We start from the raw sequence: 26,022 nt of genomic DNA, 5'->3' as shown, positions 1-26,022 counted from the left end.
CTCTCATAGTTCTCCCCTCATAAGGAGAACAAGCTCTGTCAGGACATGTACAGCACCCTAGAGGAGGTATACAGGGCACAGCCTGCACACAGGTCTCTCATAGTTCTCCCCCTCATAAGGAGAACAAGCTCTGTCAGGACATGTACAGCACCCTAGAGGAGGTATACAGGGCACAGCCTGCACACAGGTCTCTCATAGTTCTCCCCCTCATAAGGAGAACAAGCTCTGTCAGGACATGTACAGCACCCTAGAGGAGGTATACAGGGCACAGCCTGCACACAGGTCTCTCATAGTTCTCCCCCTCATAAGGAGAACAAGCTCTGTCAGGACATGTACAGCACCCTAGAGGAGGTATACAGGGCACAGCCTGCACACAGGTCTCTCATAGTTCTCCCCCTCATAAGGAGAACAAGCTCTGTCAGGACATGTACAGCACCCTAGAGGAGGTATACAGGGCACAGCCTGCACACAGGTCTCTCATAGTTCTCTCCCTCATAAGGAGAACAAGCTCTGTCAGGACATGTACAGCACCCTAGAGGAGGTATACAGGGCACAGCCTGCACACAGGTCTCTCATAGTTCTCCCCCTCATAAGGAGAACAAGCTCTGTCAGGACATGTACAGCACCCTAGAGGAGGTATACAGGGCACAGCCTGCACACAGGTCTCTCATAGTTCTCCCCCTCATAAGGAGAACAAGCTCTGTCAGGACATGTACAGCACCCTAGAGGAGGTATACAGGGCACAGCCTGCACACAGGTCTCTCATAGTTCTCCCCCTCATAAGGAGAACAAGCTCTGTCAGGACATGTACAGCACCCTAGAGGAGGTATACAGGGCACAGCCTGCACACAGGTCTCTCATAGTTCTCTCCCTCATAAGGAGAACAAGCTCTGTCAGGACATGTACAGCACCCTAGAGGAGGTATACAGGGCACAGCCTGCACACAGGTCTCTCATAGTTCTCCCCTCATAAGGAGAACAAGCTCTGTCAGGACATGTACAGCACCCTAGAGGAGGTATACAGGGCACAGCCTGCACACAGGTCTCTCATAGTTCTCCCCCTCATAAGGAGAACAAGCTCTGTCAGGACATGTACAGCACCCTAGAGGAGGTATACAGGGCACAGCCTGCACACAGGTCTCTCATAGTTCTCCCCTCATAAGGAGAAACAAGCTCTGTCAGGACATGTACAGCACCCTAGAGGAGGTATACAGGGCACAGCCTGCACACAGGTCTCTCATAGTTCTCCCCCTCATAAGGAGAACAAGCTCTGTCAGGACATGTACAGCACCCTAGAGGAGGTATACAGGGCACAGCCTGCACACAGGTCTCTCATAGTTCTCCCCTCATAAGGAGAACAAGCTCTGTCAGGACATGTACAGCACCCTAGAGGAGGTATACAGGGCACAGCCTGCACACAGGTCTCTCATAGTTCTCCCCCTCATAAGGAGAACAAGCTCTGTCAGGACATGTACAGCACCCTAGAGGAGGTATACAGGGCACAGCCTGCACACAGGTCTCTCATTTCTCCCCTCATAAGGAGAACAAGCTCTGTCAGGACATGTACAGCACCCTAGAGGAGGTATACAGGGCACAGCCTGCACACAGGTCTCTCATAGTTCTCCCCCTCATAAGGAGAACAAGCTCTGTCAGGACATGTACAGCACCCTAGAGGAGGTATACAGGGCACAGCCTGCACACAGGTCTCTCATAGTTCTCCCCCTCATAAGGAGAACAAGCTCTGTCAGGACATGTACAGCACCCTAGAGGAGGTATACAGGGCACAGCCTGCACACAGGTCTCATCCCCTCATAAGGAGAACAAGCTCTGTCAGGACATGTACAGCACCCTAGAGGAGGTATACAGGGCACAGCCTGCACACAGGTCTCTCATAGTTCTCCCCTCATAAGGAGAAACAAGCTCTGTCAGGACATGTACAGCACCCTAGAGGAGGTATACAGGGCACAGCCTGCACACAGGTCTCTCATAGTTCTCCCCCTCATAAGGAGAACAAGCTCTGTCAGGACATGTACAGCACCCTAGAGGAGGTATACAGGGCACAGCCTGCACACAGGTCTCTCATAGTTCTCCCCTCATAAGGAGAAACAAGCTCTGTCAGGACATGTACAGCACCCTAGAGGAGGTATACAGGGCACAGCCTGCACACAGGTCTCTCATAGTTCTCCCCCTCATAAGGAGAACAAGCTCTGTCAGGACATGTACAGCACCCTAGAGGAGGTATACAGGGCACAGCCTGCACACAGGTCTCTCATAGTTCTCCCCCTCATAAGGAGAACAAGCTCTGTCAGGACATGTACAGCACCCTAGAGGAGGTATACAGGGCACAGCCTGCACACAGGTCTCTCATAGTTCTCCCCCTCATAAGGAGAACAAGCTCTGTCAGGACATGTACAGCACCCTAGAGGAGGTATACAGGGCACAGCCTGCACACAGGTCCCTCATAGTTCTCCCCCAAGGAGAACAAGCTCTGTCAGGACATGTACAGCACCCTAGAGGAGGTATACAGGGCACAGCCTGCACACAGGTCTCTCATAGTTCTCCCCCTCATAAGGAGAACAAGCTCTGTCAGGACATGTACAGCACCCTAGAGGAGGTATACAGGGCACAGCCTGCACACAGGTCTCTCATAGTTCTCCCCTCATAAGGAGAAACAAGCTCTGTCAGGACATGTACAGCACCCTAGAGGAGGTATACAGGGCACAGCCTGCACACAGGTCTCTCATAGTTCTCCCCCTCATAAGGAGAACAAGCTCTGTCAGGACATGTACAGCACCCTAGAGGAGGTATACAGGGCACAGCCTGCACACAGGTCTCTCATAGTTCTCCCCCTCATAAGGAGAACAAGCTCTGTCAGGACATGTACAGCACCCTAGAGGAGGTATACAGGGCACAGCCTGCACACAGGTCTCTCATAGTTCTCCCCCTCATAAGGAGAACAAGCTCTGTCAGGACATGTACAGCACCCTAGAGGAGGTATACAGGGCACAGCCTGCACACAGGTCTCTCATAGTTCTCCCCCTCATAAGGAGAACAAGCTCTGTCAGGACATGTACAGCACCCTAGAGGAGGTATACAGGGCACAGCCTGCACACAGGTCTCTCATAGTTCTCCCCCTCATAAGGAGAACAAGCTCTGTCAGGACATGTACAGCACCCTAGAGGAGGTATACAGGGCACAGCCTGCACACAGGTCTCTCATAGTTCTCCCCTCATAAGGAGAAACAAGCTCTGTCAGGACATGTACAGCACCCTAGAGGAGGTATACAGGGCACAGCCTGCACACAGGTCTCTCATAGTTCTCCCCCTCATAAGGAGAACAAGCTCTGTCAGGACATGTACAGCACCCTAGAGGAGGTATACAGGGCACAGCCTGCACACAGGTCTCTCATAGTTCTCCCCTCATAAGGAGAACAAGCTCTGTCAGGACATGTACAGCACCCTAGAGGAGGTATACAGGGCCACAGCCTGCACACAGGTCTCTCATAGTTCTCCCCCTCATAAGGAGAACAAGCTCTGTCAGGACATGTACAGCACCCTAGAGGAGGTATACAGGGCACAGCCTGCACACAGGTCTCTCATAGTTCTCCCCTCATAAGGAGAACAAGCTCTGTCAGGACATGTACAGCACCCTAGAGGAGGTATACAGGGCACAGCCTGCACACAGGTCTCTCATAGTTCTCCCCCTCATAAGGAGAACAAGCTCTGTCAGGACATGTACAGCACCCTAGAGGAGGTATACAGGGCACAGCCTGCACACAGGTCTCTCATAGTTCTCCCCCTCATAAGGAGAACAAGCTCTGTCAGGACATGTACAGCACCCTAGAGGAGGTATACAGGGCACAGCCTGCACACAGGTCTCTCATAGTTCTCCCCCTCATAAGGAGAACAAGCTCTGTCAGGACATGTACAGCACCCTAGAGGAGGTATACAGGGCACAGCCTGCACACAGGTCTCTCATAGTTCTCCCCTCATAAGGAGAACAAGCTCTGTCAGGACATGTACAGCACCCTAGAGGAGGTATACAGGGCACAGCCTGCACACAGGTCTCTCATAGTTCTCCCCCTCATAAGGAGAAACAAGCTCTGTCAGGACATGTACAGCACCCTAGAGGAGGTATACAGGGCACAGCCTGCACACAGGTCTCTCATAGTTCTCCCCCTCATAAGGAGAACAAGCTCTGTCAGGACATGTACAGCACCCTAGAGGAGGTATACAGGGCACAGCCTGCACACAGGTCTCTCATAGTTCTCCCCCTCATAAGGAGAACAAGCTCTGTCAGGACATGTACAGCACCCTAGAGGAGGTATACAGGGCACAGCCTGCACACAGGTCTCTCATAGTTCTCCCCCTCATGAAGAAGAAAAAGAACAAGCTCTGTCAGGACATGTACAGCACCCTAGAGGAGGTATACAGGGCACAGCCTGCACACAGGTCTCTCATAGTTCTCCCCTCATAAGGAGAAACAAGCTCTGTCAGGACATGTACAGCACCCTAGAGGAGGTATACAGGGCACAGCCTGCACACAGGTCTCTCATAGTTCTCCCCCTCATAAGGAGAACAAGCTCTGTCAGGACATGTACAGCACCCTAGAGGAGGTATACAGGGCACAGCCTGCACACAGGTCTCTCATAGTTCTCCCCTCATAAGGAGAACAAGCTCTGTCAGGACATGTACAGCACCCTAGAGGAGGTATACAGGGCACAGCCTGCACACAGGTCTCTCATAGTTCTCCCCTCATAAGGAGAAACAAGCTCTGTCAGGACATGTACAGCACCCTAGAGGAGGTATACAGGGCACAGCCTGCACACAGGTCTCTCATAGTTCTCCCCCTCATAAGGAGAACAAGCTCTGTCAGGACATGTACAGCACCCTAGAGGAGGTATACAGGGCACAGCCTGCACACAGGTCTCTCATAGTTCTCCCCCTCATAAGGAGAACAAGCTCTGTCAGGACATGTACAGCACCCTAGAGGAGGTATACAGGGCACAGCCTGCACACAGGTCTCTCATAGTTCTCCCCCTCATAAGGAGAACAAGCTCTGTCAGGACATGTACAGCACCCTAGAGGAGGTATACAGGGCACAGCCTGCACACAGGTCTCTCATAGTTCTCCCCCTCATAAGGAGAACAAGCTCTGTCAGGACATGTACAGCACCCTAGAGGAGGTATACAGGGCACAGCCTGCACACAGGTCTCTCATAGTTCTCCCCTCATAAAGGAGAACAAGCTCTGTCAGGACATGTACAGCACCCTAGAGGAGGTATACAGGGCACAGCCTGCACACAGGTCTCTCATAGTTCTCCCCTCATAAGGAGAAACAAGCTCTGTCAGGACATGTACAGCACCCTAGAGGAGGTATACAGGGCACAGCCTGCACACAGGTCTCTCATAGTTCTCCCCTCATAAGGAGAAACAAGCTCTGTCAGGACATGTACAGCACCCTAGAGGAGGTATACAGGGCACAGCCTGCACACAGGTCTCTCATAGTTCTCTCCCTCATAAGGAGAACAAGCTCTGTCAGGACATGTACAGCACCCTAGAGGAGGTATACAGGGCACAGCCTGCACACCGGTCTCTCATAGTTCTCCCCTCATAAGGAGAAACAAGCTCTGTCAGGACATGTACAGCACCCTAGAGGAGGTATACAGGGCACAGCCTGCACACAGGTCTCTCATAGTTCTCCCCCTCATAAGGAGAACAAGCTCTGTCAGGACATGTACAGCACCCTAGAGGAGGTATACAGGGCACAGCCTGCACACAGGTCTCTCATAGTTCTCCCCTCATAAGGAGAAACAAGCTCTGTCAGGACATGTACAGCACCCTAGAGGAGGTATACAGGGCACAGCCTGCACACAGGTCTCTCATAGTTCTCCCCTCATAAGGAGAACAAGCTCTGTCAGGACATGTACAGCACCCTAGAGGAGGTATACAGGGCACAGCCTGCACACAGGTCTCTCATAGTTCTCCCCTCATAAGGAGAAACAAGCTCTGTCAGGACATGTACAGCACCCTAGAGGAGGTATACAGGGCACAGCCTGCACACAGGTCTCTCATAGTTCTCCCCCTCATAAGGAGAACAAGCTCTGTCAGGACATGTACAGCACCCTAGAGGAGGTATACAGGGCACAGCCTGCACACAGGTCTCTCATAGTTCTCCCCTCATAAGGAGAACAAGCTCTGTCAGGACATGTACAGCACCCTAGAGGAGGTATACAGGGCACAGCCTGCACACAGGTCTCTCATAGTTCTCCCCCTCATAAGGAGAACAAGCTCTGTCAGGACATGTACAGCACCCTAGAGGAGGTATACAGGGCACAGCCTGCACACAGGTCTCTCATAGTTCTCTCCCCTCATAAGGAGAACAAGCTCTGTCAGGACATGTACAGCACCCTAGAGGAGGTATACAGGGCACAGCCTGCACACAGGTCTCTCATAGTTCTCCCCTCATAAGGAGAAACAAGCTCTGTCAGGACATGTACAGCACCCTAGAGGAGGTATACAGGGCACAGCCTGCACACAGGTCTCTCATAGTTCTCCCCCTCATAAGGAGAACAAGCTCTGTCAGGACATGTACAGCACCCTAGAGGAGGTATACAGGGCACAGCCTGCACACAGGTCTCTCATAGTTCTCCCCCTCATAAGGAGAACAAGCTCTGTCAGGACATGTACAGCACCCTAGAGGAGGTATACAGGGCACAGCCTGCACACAGGTCTCTCATAGTTCTCCCCCTCATAAGGAGAACAAGCTCTGTCAGGACATGTACAGCACCCTAGAGGAGGTATACAGGGCACAGCCTGCACACAGGTCTCTCATAGTTCTCCCCCTCATAAGGAGAACAAGCTCTGTCAGGACATGTACAGCACCCTAGAGGAGGTATACAGGGCACAGCCTGCACACCGGTCTCTCATAGTTCTCCCCTCATAAGGAGAAACAAGCTCTGTCAGGACATGTACAGCACCCTAGAGGAGGTATACAGGGCACAGCCTGCACACAGGTCTCTCATAGTTCTCCCCCTCATAAGGAGAACAAGCTCTGTCAGGACATGTACAGCACCCTAGAGGAGGTATACAGGGCACAGCCTGCACACAGGTCTCTCATAGTTCTCCCCTCATAAGGAGAAACAAGCTCTGTCAGGACATGTACAGCACCCTAGAGGAGGTATACAGGGCACAGCCTGCACACAGGTCTCTCATAGTTCTCCCCCTCATAAGGAGAACAAGCTCTGTCAGGACATGTACAGCACCCTAGAGGAGGTATACAGGGCACAGCCTGCACACAGGTCTCTCATAGTTCTCCCCCTCATAAGGAGAACAAGCTCTGTCAGGACATGTACAGCACCCTAGAGGAGGTATACAGGGCACAGCCTGCACACAGGTCTCTCATAGTTCTCCCCCTCATAAGGAGAACAAGCTCTGTCAGGACATGTACAGCACCCTAGAGGAGGTATACAGGGCACAGCCTGCACACAGGTCTCTCATAGTTCTCCCCCTCATAAGGAGAACAAGCTCTGTCAGGACATGTACAGCACCCTAGAGGAGGTATACAGGGCACAGCCTGCACACAGGTCTCTCATAGTTCTCCCCTCATAAGGAGAACAAGCTCTGTCAGGACATGTACAGCACCCTAGAGGAGGTATACAGGGCACAGCCTGCACACAGGTCTCTCATAGTTCTCCCCCTCATAAGGAGAACAAGCTCTGTCAGGACATGTACAGCACCCTAGAGGAGGTATACAGGGCACAGCCTGCACACAGGTCTCTCATAGTTCTCCCCCTCATAAGGAGAACAAGCTCTGTCAGGACATGTACAGCACCCTAGAGGAGGTATACAGGGCACAGCCTGCACACAGGTCTCTCATAGTTCTCCCCCTCATAAGGAGAACAAGCTCTGTCAGGACATGTACAGCACCCTAGAGGAGGTATACAGGGCACAGCCTGCACACAGGTCTCTCATAGTTCTCCCCTCATAAGGAGAACAAGCTCTGTCAGGACATGTACAGCACCCTAGAGGAGGTATACAGGGCACAGCCTGCACACAGGTCTCTCATAGTTCTCCCCCTCATAAGGAGAACAAGCTCTGTCAGGACATGTACAGCACCCTAGAGGAGGTATACAGGGCACAGCCTGCACACAGGTCTCTCATAGTTCTCCCCCTCATAAGGAGAACAAGCTCTGTCAGGACATGTACAGCACCCTAGAGGAGGTATACAGGGCACAGCCTGCACACAGGTCTCTCATAGTTCTCCCCCTCATAAGGAGAACAAGCTCTGTCAGGACATGTACAGCACCCTAGAGGAGGTATACAGGGCACAGCCTGCACACAGGTCTCTCATAGTTCTCCCCCTCATAAGGAGAACAAGCTCTGTCAGGACATGTACAGCACCCTAGAGGAGGTATACAGGGCACAGCCTGCACACAGGTCTCTCATAGTTCTCCCCCTCATAAGGAGAACAAGCTCTGTCAGGACATGTACAGCACCCTAGAGGAGGTATACAGGGCACAGCCTGCACACAGGTCTCTCATAGTTCTCCCCCTCATAAGGAGAACAAGCTCTGTCAGGACATGTACAGCACCCTAGAGGAGGTATACAGGGCACAGCCTGCACACAGGTCTCTCATAGTTCTCCCCCTCATAAGGAGAAACAAGCTCTGTCAGGACATGTACAGCACCCTAGAGGAGGTATACAGGGCACAGCCTGCACACAGGTCTCTCATAGTTCTCCCCCTCATAAGGAGAACAAGCTCTGTCAGGACATGTACAGCACCCTAGAGGAGGTATACAGGGCACAGCCTGCACACAGGTCTCTCATAGTTCTCCCCTCATAAGGAGAAACAAGCTCTGTCAGGACATGTACAGCACCCTAGAGGAGGTATACAGGGCACAGCCTGCACACAGGTCTCTCATAGTTCTCCCCCTCATAAGGAGAACAAGCTCTGTCAGGACATGTACAGCACCCTAGAGGAGGTATACAGGGCACAGCCTGCACACAGGTCTCTCATAGTTCTCCCCTCATAAGGAGAAACAAGCTCTGTCAGGACATGTACAGCACCCTAGAGGAGGTATACAGGGCACAGCCTGCACACAGGTCTCTCATAGTTCTCCCCCTCATAAGGAGAACAAGCTCTGTCAGGACATGTACAGCACCCTAGAGGAGGTATACAGGGCACAGCCTGCACACAGGTCTCTCATAGTTCTCCCCCTCATAAGGAGAACAAGCTCTGTCAGGACATGTACAGCACCCTAGAGGAGGTATACAGGGCACAGCCTGCACACAGGTCTCTCATAGTTCTCCCCCTCATAAGGAGAACAAGCTCTGTCAGGACATGTACAGCACCCTAGAGGAGGTATACAGGGCACAGCCTGCACACAGGTCTCTCATAGTTCTCCCCTCATAAAGGAGAACAAGCTCTGTCAGGACATGTACAGCACCCTAGAGGAGGTATACAGGGCACAGCCTGCACACAGGTCTCTCATAGTTCTCCCCTCATAAGGAGAAACAAGCTCTGTCAGGACATGTACAGCACCCTAGAGGAGGTATACAGGGCACAGCCTGCACACAGGTCTCTCATAGTTCTCCCCCTCATAAGGAGAACAAGCTCTGTCAGGACATGTACAGCACCCTAGAGGAGGTATACAGGGCACAGCCTGCACACAGGTCTCTCATAGTTCTCCCCTCATAAGGAGAAACAAGCTCTGTCAGGACATGTACAGCACCCTAGAGGAGGTATACAGGGCACAGCCTGCACACAGGTCTCTCATAGTTCTCTCCCTCATAAGGAGAACAAGCTCTGTCAGGACATGTACAGCACCCTAGAGGAGGTATACAGGGCACAGCCTGCACACAGGTCTCTCATAGTTCTCCCCCTCATAAGGAGAACAAGCTCTGTCAGGACATGTACAGCACCCTAGAGGAGGTATACAGGGCACAGCCTGCACACAGGTCTCTCATAGTTCTCCCCCTCATAAGGAGAACAAGCTCTGTCAGGACATGTACAGCACCCTAGAGGAGGTATACAGGGCACAGCCTGCACACAGGTCTCTCATAGTTCTCCCCTCATAAGGAGAAACAAGCTCTGTCAGGACATGTACAGCACCCTAGAGGAGGTATACAGGGCACAGCCTGCACACAGGTCTCTCATAGTTCTCCCCCTCATAAGGAGAACAAGCTCTGTCAGGACATGTACAGCACCCTAGAGGAGGTATACAGGGCACAGCCTGCACACAGGTCTCTCATAGTTCTCCCCCTCATAAGGAGAACAAGCTCTGTCAGGACATGTACAGCACCCTAGAGGAGGTATACAGGGCACAGCCTGCACACAGGTCTCTCATAGTTCTCCCCCTCATAAGGAGAACAAGCTCTGTCAGGACATGTACAGCACCCTAGAGGAGGTATACAGGGCACAGCCTGCTCTCATAGTTCTCCCCTCATAAGGAGAAACAAGCTCTGTCAGGACATGTACAGCACCCTAGAGGAGGTATACAGGGCACAGCCTGCACACAGGGTCTCTCATAGTTCTCCCCCTCATAAGGAGAACAAGCTCTGTCAGGACATGTACAGCACCCTAGAGGAGGTATACAGGGCACAGCCTGCACACAGGTCTCTCATAGTTCTCCCCCTCATAAGGAGAAACAAGCTCTGTCAGGACATGTACAGCACCCTAGAGGAGGTATACAGGGCACAGCCTGCACACAGGTCTCTCATAGTTCTCCCCCTCATAAGGAGAAACAAGCTCTGTCAGGACATGTACAGCACCCTAGAGGAGGTATACAGGGCACAGCCTGCACACAGGTCTCTCATAGTTCTCCCCCTCATAAGGAGAACAAGCTCTGTCAGGACATGTACAGCACCCTAGAGGAGGTATACAGGGCACAGCCTGCACACAGGTCTCTCATAGTTCTCCCCCTCATAAGGAGAACAAGCTCTGTCAGGACATGTACAGCACCCTAGAGGAGGTATACAGGGCACAGCCTGCACACAGGTCTCTCATAGTTCTCCCCCTCATAAGGAGAAACAAGCTCTGTCAGGACATGTACAGCACCCTAGAGGAGGTATACAGGGGCACAGCCTGCACACAGGGTCTCTCATAGTTCTCCCCCTCATAAGGAGAAACAAGCTCTGTCAGGACATGTACAGAACCCTAGAGGAGGTATACAGGGCACAGCCTGCACACAGGTCTCTCATGTTCTCTCCCTCATAAAGAGAAAAACAAGCTCTGTCAGGACATGTACAGCACCCTAGAGGAGGTATACAGGGCACAGCCTGCACACAGGTCTCTCATAGTTCTCCCCTCATAAGGAGAAACAAGCTCTGTCAGGACATGTACAGCACCCTAGAGGAGGTATACAGGGCACAGCCTGCACACAGGTCTCTCATAGTTCTCTCCCTCATAAGGAGAACAAGCTCTGTCAGGACATGTACAGCACCCTAGAGGAGGTATACAGGGCACAGCCTGCACACAGGTCTCTCATAGTTCTCCCCTCATAAGGAGAAACAAGCTCTGTCAGGACATGTACAGCACCCTAGAGGAGGTATACAGGGCACAGCCTGCACACAGGTCTCTCATAGTTCTCCCCTCATAAGTAGAACAAGCTCTGTCAGGACATGTACAGCACCCTAGAGGAGGTATACAGGGCACAGCCTGCACACAGGTCTCTCATAGTTCTCCCCTCATAAGTAGAACAAGCTCTGTCAGGACATGTACAGCACCCTAGAGGAGGTATACAGGGCACAGCCTGCACACAGGTCTCTCATAGTTCTCTCCCTCATAAGTAGAACAAGCTCTGTCAGGACATGTACAGCACCCTAGAGGAGGTATACAGGACACAGCCTGCACACAGGTCTCTCATCCTCTCACCTTCATCCCCAGGACTTCTCTGAAGAAGCGGGCCGTCTGGCCCCTGTCTCCGATCTTCAGGACATAGTGCAGAGCTCTCCTACCTCCCATCCTTCCTGCCACCACAGACACACTCTGACAGCCTGCGCCTTTTGCTGACGACACGACGTGTCACCATGGAGACGGAGGTGGACGCCAGACTATACGCTCAGAGCTAGCTGTACTGAAACCATTATGCGTAAAGCCCGCTCTGCCAACCACAACATGTCGCCCCTCTGTGCTTCGTTTGACGTCACTCAGTGCGACAGGTCAGCAGGGGACGAGGATGGCGGCGCTCATGAGGAGCATGCTGCGCTGTAGCCGGCTGAACCTAGTTCAGGTGTCTGGGAATATACAGGTGAGGCGGGATGTGCGGGCCCTCAGGAGGAGTCCGGTAAGAGTTATTCCTCCGGGCAGAGAGCCCAGGCCGCAGAAGCAGCAGATACAGGACAGCGGGGCCCTGAAACAGAAGAAGGAGCAGCCACAGGACAGGGGAATCCTTACTGAGAAGGAGCAGAGGCATCCTCAGGAGAGGGGGGCCCTGGCACAGCGGAAGGAGCAGAGGCATCCTCAGGAGAGGGGTGTCCTGGCACAGCAGAAGGAGCAGAGGCATCCTCAGGAGAGTTGGGCCCAGGCACAGCGGAAGGAGCAGAGGCATCCTCAGGAGAGGGGTGTCCTGGCACAGCAGAAGGAGCAGAGGCATCCTCAGGAGAGTTGGGCCCAGTCACAGCGGAAGGAGCAAAGGCATCCTCAGGAGAGGGGGGCCCAGGCACAGCGGAAGGAGCAGAGGCATCCTCAGGAGAGGGGGGCCCAGGCACAGCGGAAGGAGCAGAGGCATCCTCAGGAGAGTTGGGCCCTGGCACAGCGGAAGGAGCAGAGGCATCCTCAGGAGAGTTGGGCCCAGGGACAGCGGAAGGACCAAAGGCATCTACAGGACAGAGGAACCCTAACTCAGAAGGACCAGAGGCATCCACCAGAGAGGGTGGCCCTGACACATCAGCTGATCACCGAGGACAGGAGCCATAAGGACAACAAAGATGATCAGGATGCACCTGAGCAAGCCTTTCCAGTGGAGCTGAAATATGAGAGAGCCCGCCCTGGAGATAACCGGCTTTGGTAATTCAAAGACCACTTGTCTCTCTAAAGCAGCTCATATCTGATGCAGTTTTCTTTCCTCCCACCACCATTTTGCAAAAAAGGGAATTGCTTGATTCCTCCATCAATGCCGCTAGTGTTGATGGGGAATCCCTCCTACAGTGCTATTGTATACTGCCGGCACTGAGTCTTCCCCACTGGCAGAATACAATTATCATAGCCGCCAGCAGTAATTGGTAAAAAAAACACTGACAGGCTGGTTGTACTGAAGTCGATCAATGGACCAACTTCAGTAGTAAAACCACATCCCTATAGATAGAGTGTTGGCCAGTCTCTTCTGAATTGGTTGATATTCGATCCATCTGTAGCCGGCTCTGGGGACCACTAATCAGCAGATCTTCCACAGGCTCTAGCTGCCCATACCAGTCATTATCTGATCACCCCTAGTCAAGGCTGATTGTAGTGTGCACAGAGTTATTTGTGAAGTTTCTGCTCCATTGACTCCTTTGTGTGTAAGTTGTAATGTGTTTCATGCTTTGACAATGGAATACATGAGAGAGGCTGGGCATAGATGGCTCAAGTTTTTGGCCATTCCGCCCACAAGCGACAAAGAGGGAAGTCTCTTGATTCTCTCAATCCATGCTAACAGCATGGGTGGGGGGAATCCTCAGTGTATTCGGCAGCACCTCTGAAGTCAGGCAACTGCTACTGCCTTAACAGTAACTGCGTCTGATAGGAAACACTTTCCAGTCGGCTGATTAACCACTTAAGCCCCGGAGGATTTGGCTGCTAAAGGACCAGGGTTTTTTTTGCGATTTTTTTACTGCGTGACTTTAACGGACAATTGCGCGGTCGTGCGACGCTGTACCTAAACGAATTTGACGTCCTTTTTTTCCCACAAACAGAGCTTTCTTTTGGTGGTATTTGATCACCTGTGCGATTTTTTGATCACGCGCTATAAACAAAAAAAGAGCGTAAATTTTGTAAAAATAACAATATTTTTCACATTTTTTTAATATGAAATTCCCCAAAAAAAAAAGTAAAAATCAAAATTTTTTAACATTTTTCGGCCAATTTGTTTTATGCTACCTATGTTTGGTAAAAAAAATCGCAAAAAGCGTATTTTGATTGGTTTGCGCAAAAGTTATCGCGTTTACTAACAAAGAGAAAGATTTTTGTCATTTTTGGTGTTTTTTTTTTTTTAACGCGTAATGGCGGCGATCTGCGATTTTTTTTTTCGGTACTGCGACATTGCGGCGGACAGATCGGACCCTTGACTGACATTTTTGACACTTTTGGGGTTACCAGTGACATTACTGCAGTAATCAGTGCTATACATATGCACTGTTACTGCAAAAATGACACTGGCAGGGAAGGGGTTAACTTTATTGGACAGGGAGGGGTTAAGTGTGTCCTAGGGGCATGCTTTCTACTGTGTAGGGACATTGCTATTGGTGTAAAAGCAAAGATCAACCGTTCTACATAGTAGAACGGTCAGATCTTTACTTTTACACAGGGAGAACTGACAGGCAGCTTGTTTACACAAGCTGCTCTGTCTTTCTCCCTTCACAGGAGCGATCGCAGTGTGACTGGCGGACATCGAGTCCGCCGGTCACACGCACTGACTTGCCTGTGAACGAGCCGCGGCGGGCGCGCGCCCGCCCGCTATAGGCTCGCAAGTCAGTGACAGGCGAGTGACGTACCGATACGTCACTCTGCCTGGCCGGGGCTGACCGCCGCAGTATATAGTCGTGCGGCGGTCGGCAACCGGTTAAAATTCAATTTTGCTAGTATTCCCGCAGAACAAATGTGCATGCAGTTTCGTAGGACAAATAGCTCTTCAAATTGTTTTTTATAAAAACACACCTATCTGATGAAATCACATAAAAAGAGTCAAGCATGTTTTAAGCTGCCTATGAAATTTACCATAAAAAGTTTAAAGTGGTATTAACTAAGCCCCCAAAAAATGTAATATTGCAGCTTACAAATTCCTAAATGTGGTGACTGCATTCGTTTTTTTTTTTTTTTTTCCCCCTTTGTTTGCACCTTGCTGCAGTAAGATACATTGTCAGACATTGCATGTGATTTAAACCGCATTGCTGTGCAGATCACATGCGATGTCTGTGTGATGCGAATGATTTTGCATCACATTCAGAGCAAAATGGTGCAGAACCCTTTTGTTTGTTGGTCCACACTGGAATCGGATCACATGGGCGTTCACACCTGTGCGATCTGATACCTTCACTATTTCACAGTTAGCACTCTGATCTGGGGGTGTCATTAACTTTGTTTTGACACCCACAGCAGTTCCCTTGGGGCAGTGTGAACTGCCTGCGAGAGACATACGATGCGGGAACCCGCACAGGAATCGTGCTGGTTCCCGCATTGCATATGTGTGAACCTAGCCTTAAGATGTCTTTACTCTAGATAGAGGTTCAACAGTGATCCCTTTGAACAGCAGCACTGTCAGTCTGGTGAAAGGGGTAGTGTTTGACTAGCAGATTTAGATGGACTACTTGACTAACAAATTGAAGCTAAACCTCAGAGAATACTTTATAAGCAGTTACAGCAACAGTTTTTCCCTTTTGGGATTAAAGTTTTTTTGTACATGAGGAAAAGCTGATTGTTGTGAGCACCCATCAGTAATTTGTCTCAGCCCTCTAACTGCCACTTTTGCTGCACATCTTGTTATGTTAAAGCGGAACTAAACACATCAATTTTAACAGTTTCAGAAAACAGTTTCATTCCCGGCATCTGCTCAGGATGCAAACTGTCAAACCATCAAATGGCTGGTGTCATAACTGATCACATGTGCACCATAACAGTTACAGATTAAACAGAAGCCAAGATGGCAGCTACCTTGGCTAAAAAGCGGATTTAAATTATCTTATCTTTTTCAGCCGAGGAAGCTGCCATCTTGGCCTCTGTTTAATCTTCAACTGCCATGGTGCTGCACATGTGATCAGTTATGACACCAGCCATTTGATGGTTTGACAGCTTGGTTGAGGGCATAAGCAAATGTGACAGTTAGCATTCCGGGAATGTAACTGTTTTCTAAAATCATTAAATTGATGGGTTTTGTTCCACATTAAAGTAAGTTTAAAAAAATAACAGAACTTACTGGCTGGAACATCAGGTGAAAATAAAGGAAAAAAGTAGAGGTGCACAGAATGGAAATTTTGGAACCGAAAATTAGTTTTTAAAAAATATTTATATTTTTATATAGAATTGTATTATATTGGACTTTATCATTAATATCATGAATTTAAATGAATACGAATTTATTTTCGGCCATTATTGGCACCTTTATCGCAAGGAAAGCTCAAGAAAAATGTATCCCTTTCAATTCGGTGTATTTTCTGTGTCTTCAGTCTGGTCTGTTGCGCTTCTGTTGTGGTGTTAAAAATCCTGCTTGCTGCATTTTTGGTCAGTTAAAAAGAAAAGCACCAAAAACGCATCTCCCCGTTGAAATGCATTGAAAATGCCGCAAGAATGCATCATTAACGCACCCGTGTTAGCTTTTTGATGTGGTTTTTGAGGCACATCCCCTATGAAAAACCATAATCGCAGTAAAATGGTGGTGAATTTGCCGTATAATCGCTGCAAAATCTTGTGCGTTTTCAGTGCCATTTTCGGCATCTTTTTTCTCTTATGTGCAAAATGCCAAGAACACAATTTTCGGTCGATATATTTCACCGCTCGAAATTTCGGTGCATCTCTAGAAAAAAAAGCCTTTAAAAAAAAAAAAAAATGCAGCCACCACATGTAAAAATTAGCAAGCTTACATTTAATACATTTTTACTAAAAATAATTATACGAGTGATGTGAACACCCTGTAAAATGGAGGATGGTATAAACCAATGATGAGAAGGACTTCCAATCCCAATAAATATAATTATAATAAAACAAACAAATGTCCTTCAAAAAATAGTCCCAAAAATAGTATAAAATACTTAAGTGGATGAGAAGGGTAAATAAAAAGTGCCCAAAAGAAGTAGTGAATCACACTTAAGAGGAACCAAAAGTCCCAGCGATAGCAGAATGTCCAAATAAGCGTCCACTGAGTGGCACCCGTGATCAAGATAGATATTCTAGTAGGCTGCTTACCAGACTCCTATGGTCATCTAATTTAATAGACCACAACACGCTTAGCAATGGGGAAAATCAAAAGGATTCCACTGGACACTCCTCGGAGTTGTCATAGGTGACAGATCCAGGGAGAGCTGGGGCAGATGTCATCAAAATAAAGCCAATCCTCACATTGAGATGGGTAAGGCCCATATATGGATAATCCAGAAAGGAGAAGAGGCACATAGCGTGATACCGTAATGATAAAAACCTTATTTATTTAAAAATGCACTGCAACATAGTGACATGTAAGCCGGAGTCCAGACGTAACGTAGCCACGCCCCCAACGCCGGCCCGAGACTTTCTGAGTATATGCGGGACGCCGCAGCTTCGGCTTACATGTAAGGGACATACTGCTAACGCTTGCCTGTCACTATGTTGAATGTAAGTGGACACACAAAGTCGCATGGCACGCCACAGCCCATTGATTTCAAGACACTCGTTCCCATCTATGCGACCTTGAAAAGTTACCTGCAATACTTTGATGCGACTTTGATCCACAGAGTAGTAAAGCTTGATCAAAGTTGCACTCTAGTCTAGTGGCTACGTTTCCACTAGTGCGACTACAAAGTTGTGCGACTTTGAGTGCAGCTTTGATCCAACTTTACACTCTCATGATCAAAGTCACATCAAAAGTTGTATCAAAGTAAAGTAGTGCAGGTACCTTTCCAAAGTTGCTAAGATGGGAACAGGTGCCATTGAAATCAATGTTATGTGCTGCTGGAACCATGAAGAGTGAGCATAACATACTTCCAAAGCTCCCTCTCCCTCCCTCTCTCTCCTCCCTCCTAAATGACCCTTTATCATTTAACTCCTTTCCCTAATTTTTTTTCCTGTCACTGTTGTGTTCTTCTGCTATACTGCTACACCAAATGTTTTCTATTTATCTAATTTGGGCTTTTTTCATTCTTCATATATAGCAAAGTTGTTTCAATAGCAAAATCCAGATCTTTTCGCGATCGTCATGGACAGGTGTTACTGGAAGGCCAGAGACTGCTGCTGGATGCTATGGAGTCTGGAGCCATTCTACATACACTGTTCTTTAGTAGAGTTGATCAGTTAAAAGCATTGCCTTCCGATCAACTCCAGAAAGCAAACCTTGTCAAAGTGAAATTTGAGGCCATCGATATGTGGTCTGATGTTGTTACCCCCCAAGGAGTCATAGGTAAGTGAAGATGGAGGACAGACAGTTAATTGTCCCATCATGTTATATCTGTGGTACATTTTTAGACATAGGTTGGATGTACTGGGGCAGAAACTAAAGTCATGTCTACTTTGACATCCTGTCTGAGCAGCCTAGAGCATCACTGGGGCTTGTGGAATAACTATGCGCCAAAGATCATCTTCTGAGTATATCTATACATATGGCGCCATTTCCACTGATGCAGCACAGCAGTCAACATTTGGTGCTAGCTGTGGTCTCAACACAAAGCAGTTTTTTTGAAATTGGTATGATATGACCAGGTCTTATTCAAGTGGTCTGGAGCCTAGGGCCAAAACCAACACAGCTCACATGGTCTGGTCCTCATTTAGAAGGAAATAGTTGTGTTGAAGGGGGGCAGTACCAGGGCAGTCATTTCAAGGTGGACATACAAAATCGTGACCATGCAGATAAATAAGTGGTAAGCCCAACTACAGCAAAAATGTTTTGAAAAGAGCAGAGAAGGTCTGGAACCACTGTCAAGTTTTTATTGCCATCTGTGTCTTTTTAATAGGTAGATTTCCCTCACATTTTCAAGAGTGGTTATGAGTTAGAACTTCTTTTTTTTTTTTCTATCTCTGCTTTCCAATCTTGGTGATGATTGCACCCCTCATTTCTTGTATGGGCAATAACATGGACAAGTAAGGAGTCCAAAACAGAAAACAGAATTAACCACTTTACCACCGGAGGATTTTGCTGTCTTACGTGTGGGCCACTATTTGCGATTCGGCACTGTGCGAATTTAACTGACAATTGCGCGGCAATGCCGTACCCTAACGAAATTTACGTCCTTTTTTCCCCACAAACAGAGCTTTCTTTTGGTGGTATTTGATCATCTCTGCAATTTTTATTTTTTGCAATATTAATAAAAAAATAACAATATTTTTCTACTTTGACAGTTAAAAAATATCCAATATATTCAATTTTTGTCATATATTTAGGCCAAAATGTATTTAGCTACATGTCTTTGACAAAAAAAATTCTCAATGAGCGTATTTTTAACCGCTTTAAGACCGGAAGATTTTACCCCATTCCTGACCAGGCCATATTTTGTGACTCGGCACTGCGTTACTTTAACGGACAATTGCGTGGTCATGCGACGCTGTACCCAAATTAAATTAAAAATTTTTCCCCACAAATAGAGCTTTCTTTTGGTGGTATTTGATCACCTGTGCGATTTTTACTTTTTGCGCTATTAACAAAAAAAGAGCGACAATTTTGAAAAAATAACAATATTTTTCACATTTTTTTTATATGAAACCCACCCTCCCCCCCAAAAAATGTAAAAATCTAAATTTTTTAACATTTTAGGTCAATTTGTTTTCTGCTACATATGTTTGGTAAAAAAAAATCGCAATAAGTGTATTTTGATTGGTTTGCGCAAAAGTTATCGCAGCTACTAACTATGGGAAATTTGTCATTTTTACTGTTGTTTTTTTTTTTTTAACTAGTAATGGCGGCGATCTGCGATTTTTTTTTTTTTTTTTTTTTTTTTTTTTTTTTTTTTTTTTTTTGCGGCGGACAGATCGGACCCTTGACTGACATTTTTGACACTTTTGGGGGTACCAGTGACGTTACTACAGTAATCAGTGCTATAAATATGCACTGTTACTGTAAAAAATGACACTGGCAGGGAAGGGGTTAACTTTTATTGGTGATCAAGGGGTTAATGTATGCCTGGTGCTTACTGACGTGTGTGGGGGGAGGGGACTGTGTGACACAGGCACAGATCGCAGGTTCAGCTATGCTGAATCCTGCAATCTGACCCTTCCTGTCACTTAGGAGATCCACCCGCTTTGTTTACACAAGCGGGCGGATCTCCACACTCGATCCCCGACGATCGGGGAAGAGCAGCTGTGATCACCGCTGCTCCTCCCCTGGCCCGACTCCCTCTGTGACTGAATACAGCGGGAACGAGCCTCCGGCGGCACGCGCGCGCTGCCGAGAGAGGGGAATGTCTGGTGACGTAGGTCTACATCGAAAGACGATAACGAGCCACTGTGCCGCAGTAGCAGCACAGTGAGCAGTGTTAAAGTGGTTAATATTCAAAATTAGATTTTTGTACTTCCCATCAAATCAATTTCTTGTAGTTTGAGAGAAACAAGAATTCGTACACTGTTGGGTTATACTACTTGCTACAGGGGGATTTGGACACTGTAAAAAAAAAAAAAAAAAAAACATGCTAGCCTGCTATACCCCCTCCTGCTTCCAGCATATCTTAGTTCTGTTGAAATGCAGTACCAAGAGCATGTTCATAAATGTAAAGGGATGGGACCCCAGTCCTCCATGAACTACAATAAATGGATTTTATGGTAAGTACAAAGATGCTTTTTTTTTCTCTCAAAAGTGGCACAAGAATTTATAGACTATTGCAATATCCAAAAACAGTTCAACTGAGAGTTTGGGCAACAGCAACAAAACACTAACAGGCTCACAAAAACAACAGCTTGGGACTGCCTTCAACTCAGAGAGCTGCCTGAAGAACCTTCCATTCAAAGCTTTTAAAGCTGAGGCCTGGTAAAACATGGTAAACAGAAGACCTTGCGGTTGCCTTGCAAGTCTAATGCTGCTAGCCTAATGCTGAAAAGCTCAACAAGTGCTCACAGATCTAGTAAGAGTATGCTTTGACAGGAAAGGGTGGAACCCAAACCTTAAAGCGAAGCTCCAGGCTCCTTCAGAAAAAATAAAAGCGGATACAAATACTGACCTGGAGACAAACCTGGCCAGTTGCTTAACCTAGAGGCCAGCCAGGGGCAGTGTAGCTCAGGGCGCAAGGCTAGGTCATAAATACAAACCAGATGCTGGTGCAGACTAGGTTCAGATGGCCCGAGGTGATCAGGTCATTGTAGGTGGGCAGCAGGTATGAGCTGAGGATAAATCTACACTTAGTCAGGAGTATCTCCAGGAAAATGCTGTCTTGACAGTGAATGGTGGACAAAAGAGCATACATGTGACTCACCACAAACTGATGGAAAGTTGGGATTTCAAATGACTCTTAATGGTCTTCGTAAAAAGGTAGCTGCCAGTGCTTGACCTGCTCACAAAATAGGTCTTAAGTGACAGGCCACGGCCGTGGACCTGGAAAGCACCAATACAGTACTCTCGGGTCTGGAAAGCACCACAATACAGAGCCTAGTGCCTGAAGGTCACAATTCAGACCAGCCTTTTAATTTTCCAGTCAAATGGGGTTTAGGTAAAGCCGATCCAGATAGCTACATGTAGAGACTAGCTAGCAGCTTGTAGAGGACTCTTGGCTGAAGGAAAAAAAGATTGAACTTTTCTCACAGCAAAGAAAATGTGTCATCCTCTTCAGACACTAGTAGAAAATTGCGCAAAAAGAAAGCATGCTGGGAGTATAACGGGTTATACCAGGCTGAAACCGTTTTTCTGTTTGACAGTGTCCAAAACCACCTGTAGGTGGCAGTATAACGGAGTAGTCAATGAATTCCTGTCTCCTGCGATGAACGATAAAGAAACAATGTTTTCAACTCTTCCTCACTTCATAAAATCGTAGGAGTTGGTCCTTAATGAGGTCACAGCTTCCATTTTATTATTGTAGAAATCTGTTAAAGCCCCTAATCACAATAATTTTGTAGGATTTCAGGTAATATATGAAATTTTGTTATCCCTAGGAATTTTTAGGAAACCTGATCACGTAAAGATGACATTTCCTGAAACACAGCTGAAGAATACGTTACCACTTTCTCTCATATGTGACAATATCCGTGATCCTGGAAACCTGGGTACTATACTGAGATCTGCAGCAGGAGCTGGCTGTAACAAAGTTTTGCTTACAAAAGGTAAAACGGAAGCTATGACCCCAAGCTTATGAATTCACGTGACTTCCAGTGTAGTACATCGATTTTGTTAGCTGCTTTGCAGTTTATGTCCGTGTTGTCAATGTGCTGATCTGTACACATTTCATTTATAGTATAGTCTACATAGGCTAAAAGTGGGAAAAAAATGGAGACGTTTTGTGTAAGGGCTTAATCAATGGAAATCCAAGTACATTTTTGAGAAAATGGTCGCTGAATATGATTACGTACATTTTTAACTTGTGATCTTTGCTGTAGTTATTATAAAATTCTACACCAAAAGTATTCTAGCTTGCAGCAAGCAGGATTTCAACAATGAGGTAAATGGCTGTAAAATTGCACCACTTAAACTGTAGCGCATGTAAGCTTTTTAAAAATTTTGAGTACTCGCAGCAATAAAAGCTATAGTGAGGAAAATAAATATTTGATCCCCTGCAGATTTTGTAAGTTTGCCTATTTACAAAAAAATGAAGAGTCTATAATTGTTATAGGTGTATTTTAAATGAGACTGAATATCAACCAAAAATCCAGAAAAAAAACACATGATACAAATGTTATAAATTGGGTTGCATTTCAGCGAGTTAAATAATTATTTTATCCCCTACCAACCAACAATAATTCTGGCTCCCACAGACTGGCTACAGTATGTGCTCATGTGGTACACAGATTAGTTAAGAAGGTGCTCCTAACAACACCCTTACGTGTATAAAAGACACCTGTCCACAGAATCTTTCCTCTATTCAAACCTTACCATCATGGGCAAGACAAAAGAGCTGTCAAAGGATGTCAGGGACAAGATTGTAGACCTGCACAAGGCTGGAATGGGCTACAAGACCATCAGCAAGAAGCTTGGTGAAAAAGAGAAAACTGTTGGAGTGATTTTTTTCGGCAATGTAAGAAATACAAAATAACCATCAATCGCCCTCAGTCTGGAGCCCCATGTAAGTTTTTGCCTTATGGATTAGGGATGGTCATGAGATCAGCCCAGAACTACATGGGAAGAGCTTGTGATTGATCTCAAGGCAGTTGGGAGCACAGCGAACAAACAAACCATTGGTAACACAATACGCCGCCATGGATTGAAATCCCGCAAGGTCCCCTTCCTCAAGAAAGCACATGTACAGACCTCTCTGAAGTTTGCCAATGAAGATCTAAATTATTCAGAGAAGGATTGGGAGAAAGTGCTGTGGTTAGATAAGCCCAAAATTGAGCTCCTTGGCATTAACTTGACTCGCCGTGTTTGGAGGAAGAACTATGCTTACTATGACCTTAAAAAACCATCCCTACAGTCAAGCACAGAGGTGAAAACATTTATGCTTTGAGGCTGTTTCTCTGCTAAAGGTACAAGCTGCCTTTGCTGCATTGAGGAGCCGATTGGACTGGGCCATATATTGTAAAATCTTGGATTAGAACCTTCTTCCCTCAGCCAGAACACTGAAGATGGGTCATGGATGGGTCTTCCAGCATGACAATGACCCAAAACATACCGCTAAGGCAACAAAGGAGTGGCACAAGAAGAAGCACATTAAGGTCATAGAGTGGCCTAGCCAGTTTCCAGACCTTAATCCTATAGAAAATTTATGGAGGGCACTGAAACTCTGAGTTGCTAAGCGATAGGCAAGAAACCCTAAATATTTAAAAAAAAAAAAAAGATCTGCAAAGAAGAGTAGACCAAAATCCCTCCAGAGATGTGTGCAAACCTGGTAACCAACTACAAGAAACATCTTCCCTCTGTGCTTGCCAACAAGGGTTTCTCCACCAAGTACTAAGTCATGTTTTGCTTGGAAATCAAATACTTATTTTACTCACTGAACTGGAACTCAGTTTATAACATTTGTATCTTGTGTTTTTTGGTTGATATTCTGTCTCTATCATTTAAAATGCACCTATGATAAAAATCATAGACCCGTCATTTCTTTGTAAGTGGGCAAGCTTACAAAATCTGCAGGGGATCAAATAATTATCTTCCCCACTGTGTATGGTTGTAATAATATAGAGCAGTGTACACCTTGTTCTGCTTTTGTGGTCTTTATGGACCTTGCTTTGTGCACTGGTGCGCAGTCATTTTGGAACAGGAAGGTGCCATCCCCAAGCTGTTCCGGCAAAGTTGGGAGCATAAAATTGTCCAAATTGTCTTGGTATGCTGATGCCTGAAGAGTTCCCTTCACTAGAACTAAAGGACCAAGCCCAACCCCTGAAAAACAACCCTACACCATAATCTCCCCCTCCACCAAATGATTTGGACCAGTGGGCAAAGCAAGGTCCATAAAGACATGGATGAGCGAGTTTGGGGTGGAGGAACTTAACCGGCCTGCACATAGTTCTGACCTCAACCCAATAGAACACCTTTGGGATGAATTAGAGCGGACACGGCAGGGCAGGCCAGGCCTTCTCGTCCAATATCAGTGCCTGACCTCACAAATGCGCTTGTGGAAGCGTGGTCAAACATTCCCATAGACACACTCCTAAACCTTGATCAGTCACTGTGAGCCTGCCCCTGTGTTTTACTTCCTCTTCTGAATGAAGAGAAAATTACAATGTATCTTCCTGTTCATATCTTTCTCTTCTTGCAGGAGAGAAGGATATACAGAAACGAGTATGTATGTATAAAAAAGATATAGATATAAAGAGAGAGGGCGAGAGTGAGATGTTTTTCTTGGTATGTAATGACCGTGTATCTCATATGAGCTCATATTCTATTTTGTAGGTTGTGTTGATGCGTGGGAACCTAAAGTAATCCGAGCAGGCATGGGAGCTCACTTTCGCTTGCCAATTATAACCAACTTAGAGTGGGACACAGTTAGTAACTACCTCTCTGAGAATACCAAAGTATTTGTTGGTGATAACTGCTGGAAGAATATTCCTCGTGAGGCTGAGTTTACATCTGAGAAAGCCATTGACTACGGTTGGATCTCCAATGATCCTAGAAGAATCCATTACATTGAAGGAGAGGATCATTACTCCTCTAGTGATGAGGAGGATGAAGAACTGGAAGATATTCCCAGAGTTCCTATACAACATTATCACGAACAGTGGGCTAGGGGCCCAAGTGCACTTGTGATTGGAGGGGAGACTCATGGGCTTAGTATAGAGTCACTGCTACTGGCTGAGAATTCAGGAGGAAGGAGGCTGTGCATTCCAGTTGTACCTGGCATAGAAAGTTTAAACTCTGCTATGGCAGCTAGTATTCTTTTGTTTGAAGGAAGAAGACAACTGCAGCTGAAAAGTTCCTAGCTTTGGTTTTTCATTACATATACCTAAACAATAATTCAGCTCTTGCTACACCATAAAGCAAAACCTAAAAGTGGACTTGTACGTTCATCACTTATATATATATTTTTTTTTATATAAAAAAAAAAAGTATTCTGCATTGCTGCAGTCTCAAACACCACCTACTTTGCTAGCATGGATGCCAGGAGCTATGGGATACAACTGTATAATATACATTAAAAGCTAAATATGACTGCTGTGCAATTATAGGCATCTTCCATAGAAAAAAATAAAATCCTGGCTATTGGAGATGCAGGGGGACAAAATCTGGTGTTTTAAAAGTGTGGAACAATATAAACCATTGTCTCTAAATGGATAGCTTATTTGTGTTTATGTATTTCAGTTCTTTGTACTGGTGTCTGCTCATGAATTAAATTTGTTCATAACATTACATTCCTTATAGTGCACGTTTGGTACAAGAATAGGTAAGGCTTCACTACTATCCTCCAATTGGAAATTTCCTTCATCTGTCCACTACTCATATTAAAAAGCATACTCTTAGGTATTGTAGGTCCCTGCAAATCAGAGTGCATTCTGTATTTGGTTCAGACCTAAAACTAGTATAACACTGAACTCGTGAAAGGCAATTTAGGTATGAAGTCCTTGTGATTCATCAGCAGACC

The 26,022-nt window shown here is 46.9% G+C and overlaps 2 protein-coding genes across 2 annotated transcripts in view; one reads left to right on the top strand and one right to left on the bottom strand.

Annotated features, from left to right (window-relative positions):
* The window catches only part of GLOD4 (glyoxalase domain containing 4), an 82,693-nt gene extending 70,589 nt beyond the window's left edge, over window positions 1-12,104 (bottom strand). The window contains exon 1 of the mRNA XM_082244827.1: window positions 11,873-12,104. Within this exon, the coding sequence (XP_082100953.1) occupies window positions 11,873-11,962 (90 nt within the window). The 5' untranslated portion in view covers window positions 11,963-12,104. The remainder of the gene's footprint in view (window positions 1-11,872) is intronic.
* A 42-nt stretch (window positions 12,105-12,146) lies between these two features.
* MRM3 (mitochondrial rRNA methyltransferase 3) lies at window positions 12,147-25,449 on the top strand. Its single transcript, XM_082244825.1, has 5 exons — window positions 12,147-12,471; window positions 12,832-13,006; window positions 18,034-18,278; window positions 21,947-22,114; window positions 24,837-25,449. Exons 1-5 carry the CDS (start codon window positions 12,177-12,179, stop codon window positions 25,361-25,363), a joined length of 1,410 nt encoding a protein of 469 aa, XP_082100951.1. The 5' UTR covers window positions 12,147-12,176; the 3' UTR covers window positions 25,364-25,449.
* Window positions 25,450-26,022: the final 573 nt, after the last annotated feature.

This window comes from Pelophylax lessonae, assembly GCF_965119305.1.
Source record: "Pelophylax lessonae genome assembly, chromosome: 2".
Classification (NCBI taxonomy): Eukaryota; Metazoa; Chordata; class Amphibia; order Anura; family Ranidae; genus Pelophylax; species Pelophylax lessonae.
Note: the sequence above shows the minus strand (reverse complement) of the source record. Positions and strands in the feature narration are given on the sequence as shown.

What these genes read in the sequence shown, in the direction of transcription:
- MRM3 (XM_082244825.1), top strand. Translation starts at nt 12,177, where the DNA reads ATGGCGGCGCTCATGAGGAGCATGCTGCGCTGTAGCCGGCTGAACCTA. An exon ending in GAGGCATCCTCAGGAGAGGG is followed by an intron (nt 12,472 to 12,831) that starts GTGTCCTGGCAC and finishes TACAGGACAGAG; the next exon opens with GAACCCTAACTCAGAAGGAC. An exon ending in CCTGGAGATAACCGGCTTTG is followed by an intron (nt 13,007 to 18,033) that starts GTAATTCAAAGA and finishes CTTCATATATAG; the next exon opens with CAAAGTTGTTTCAATAGCAA.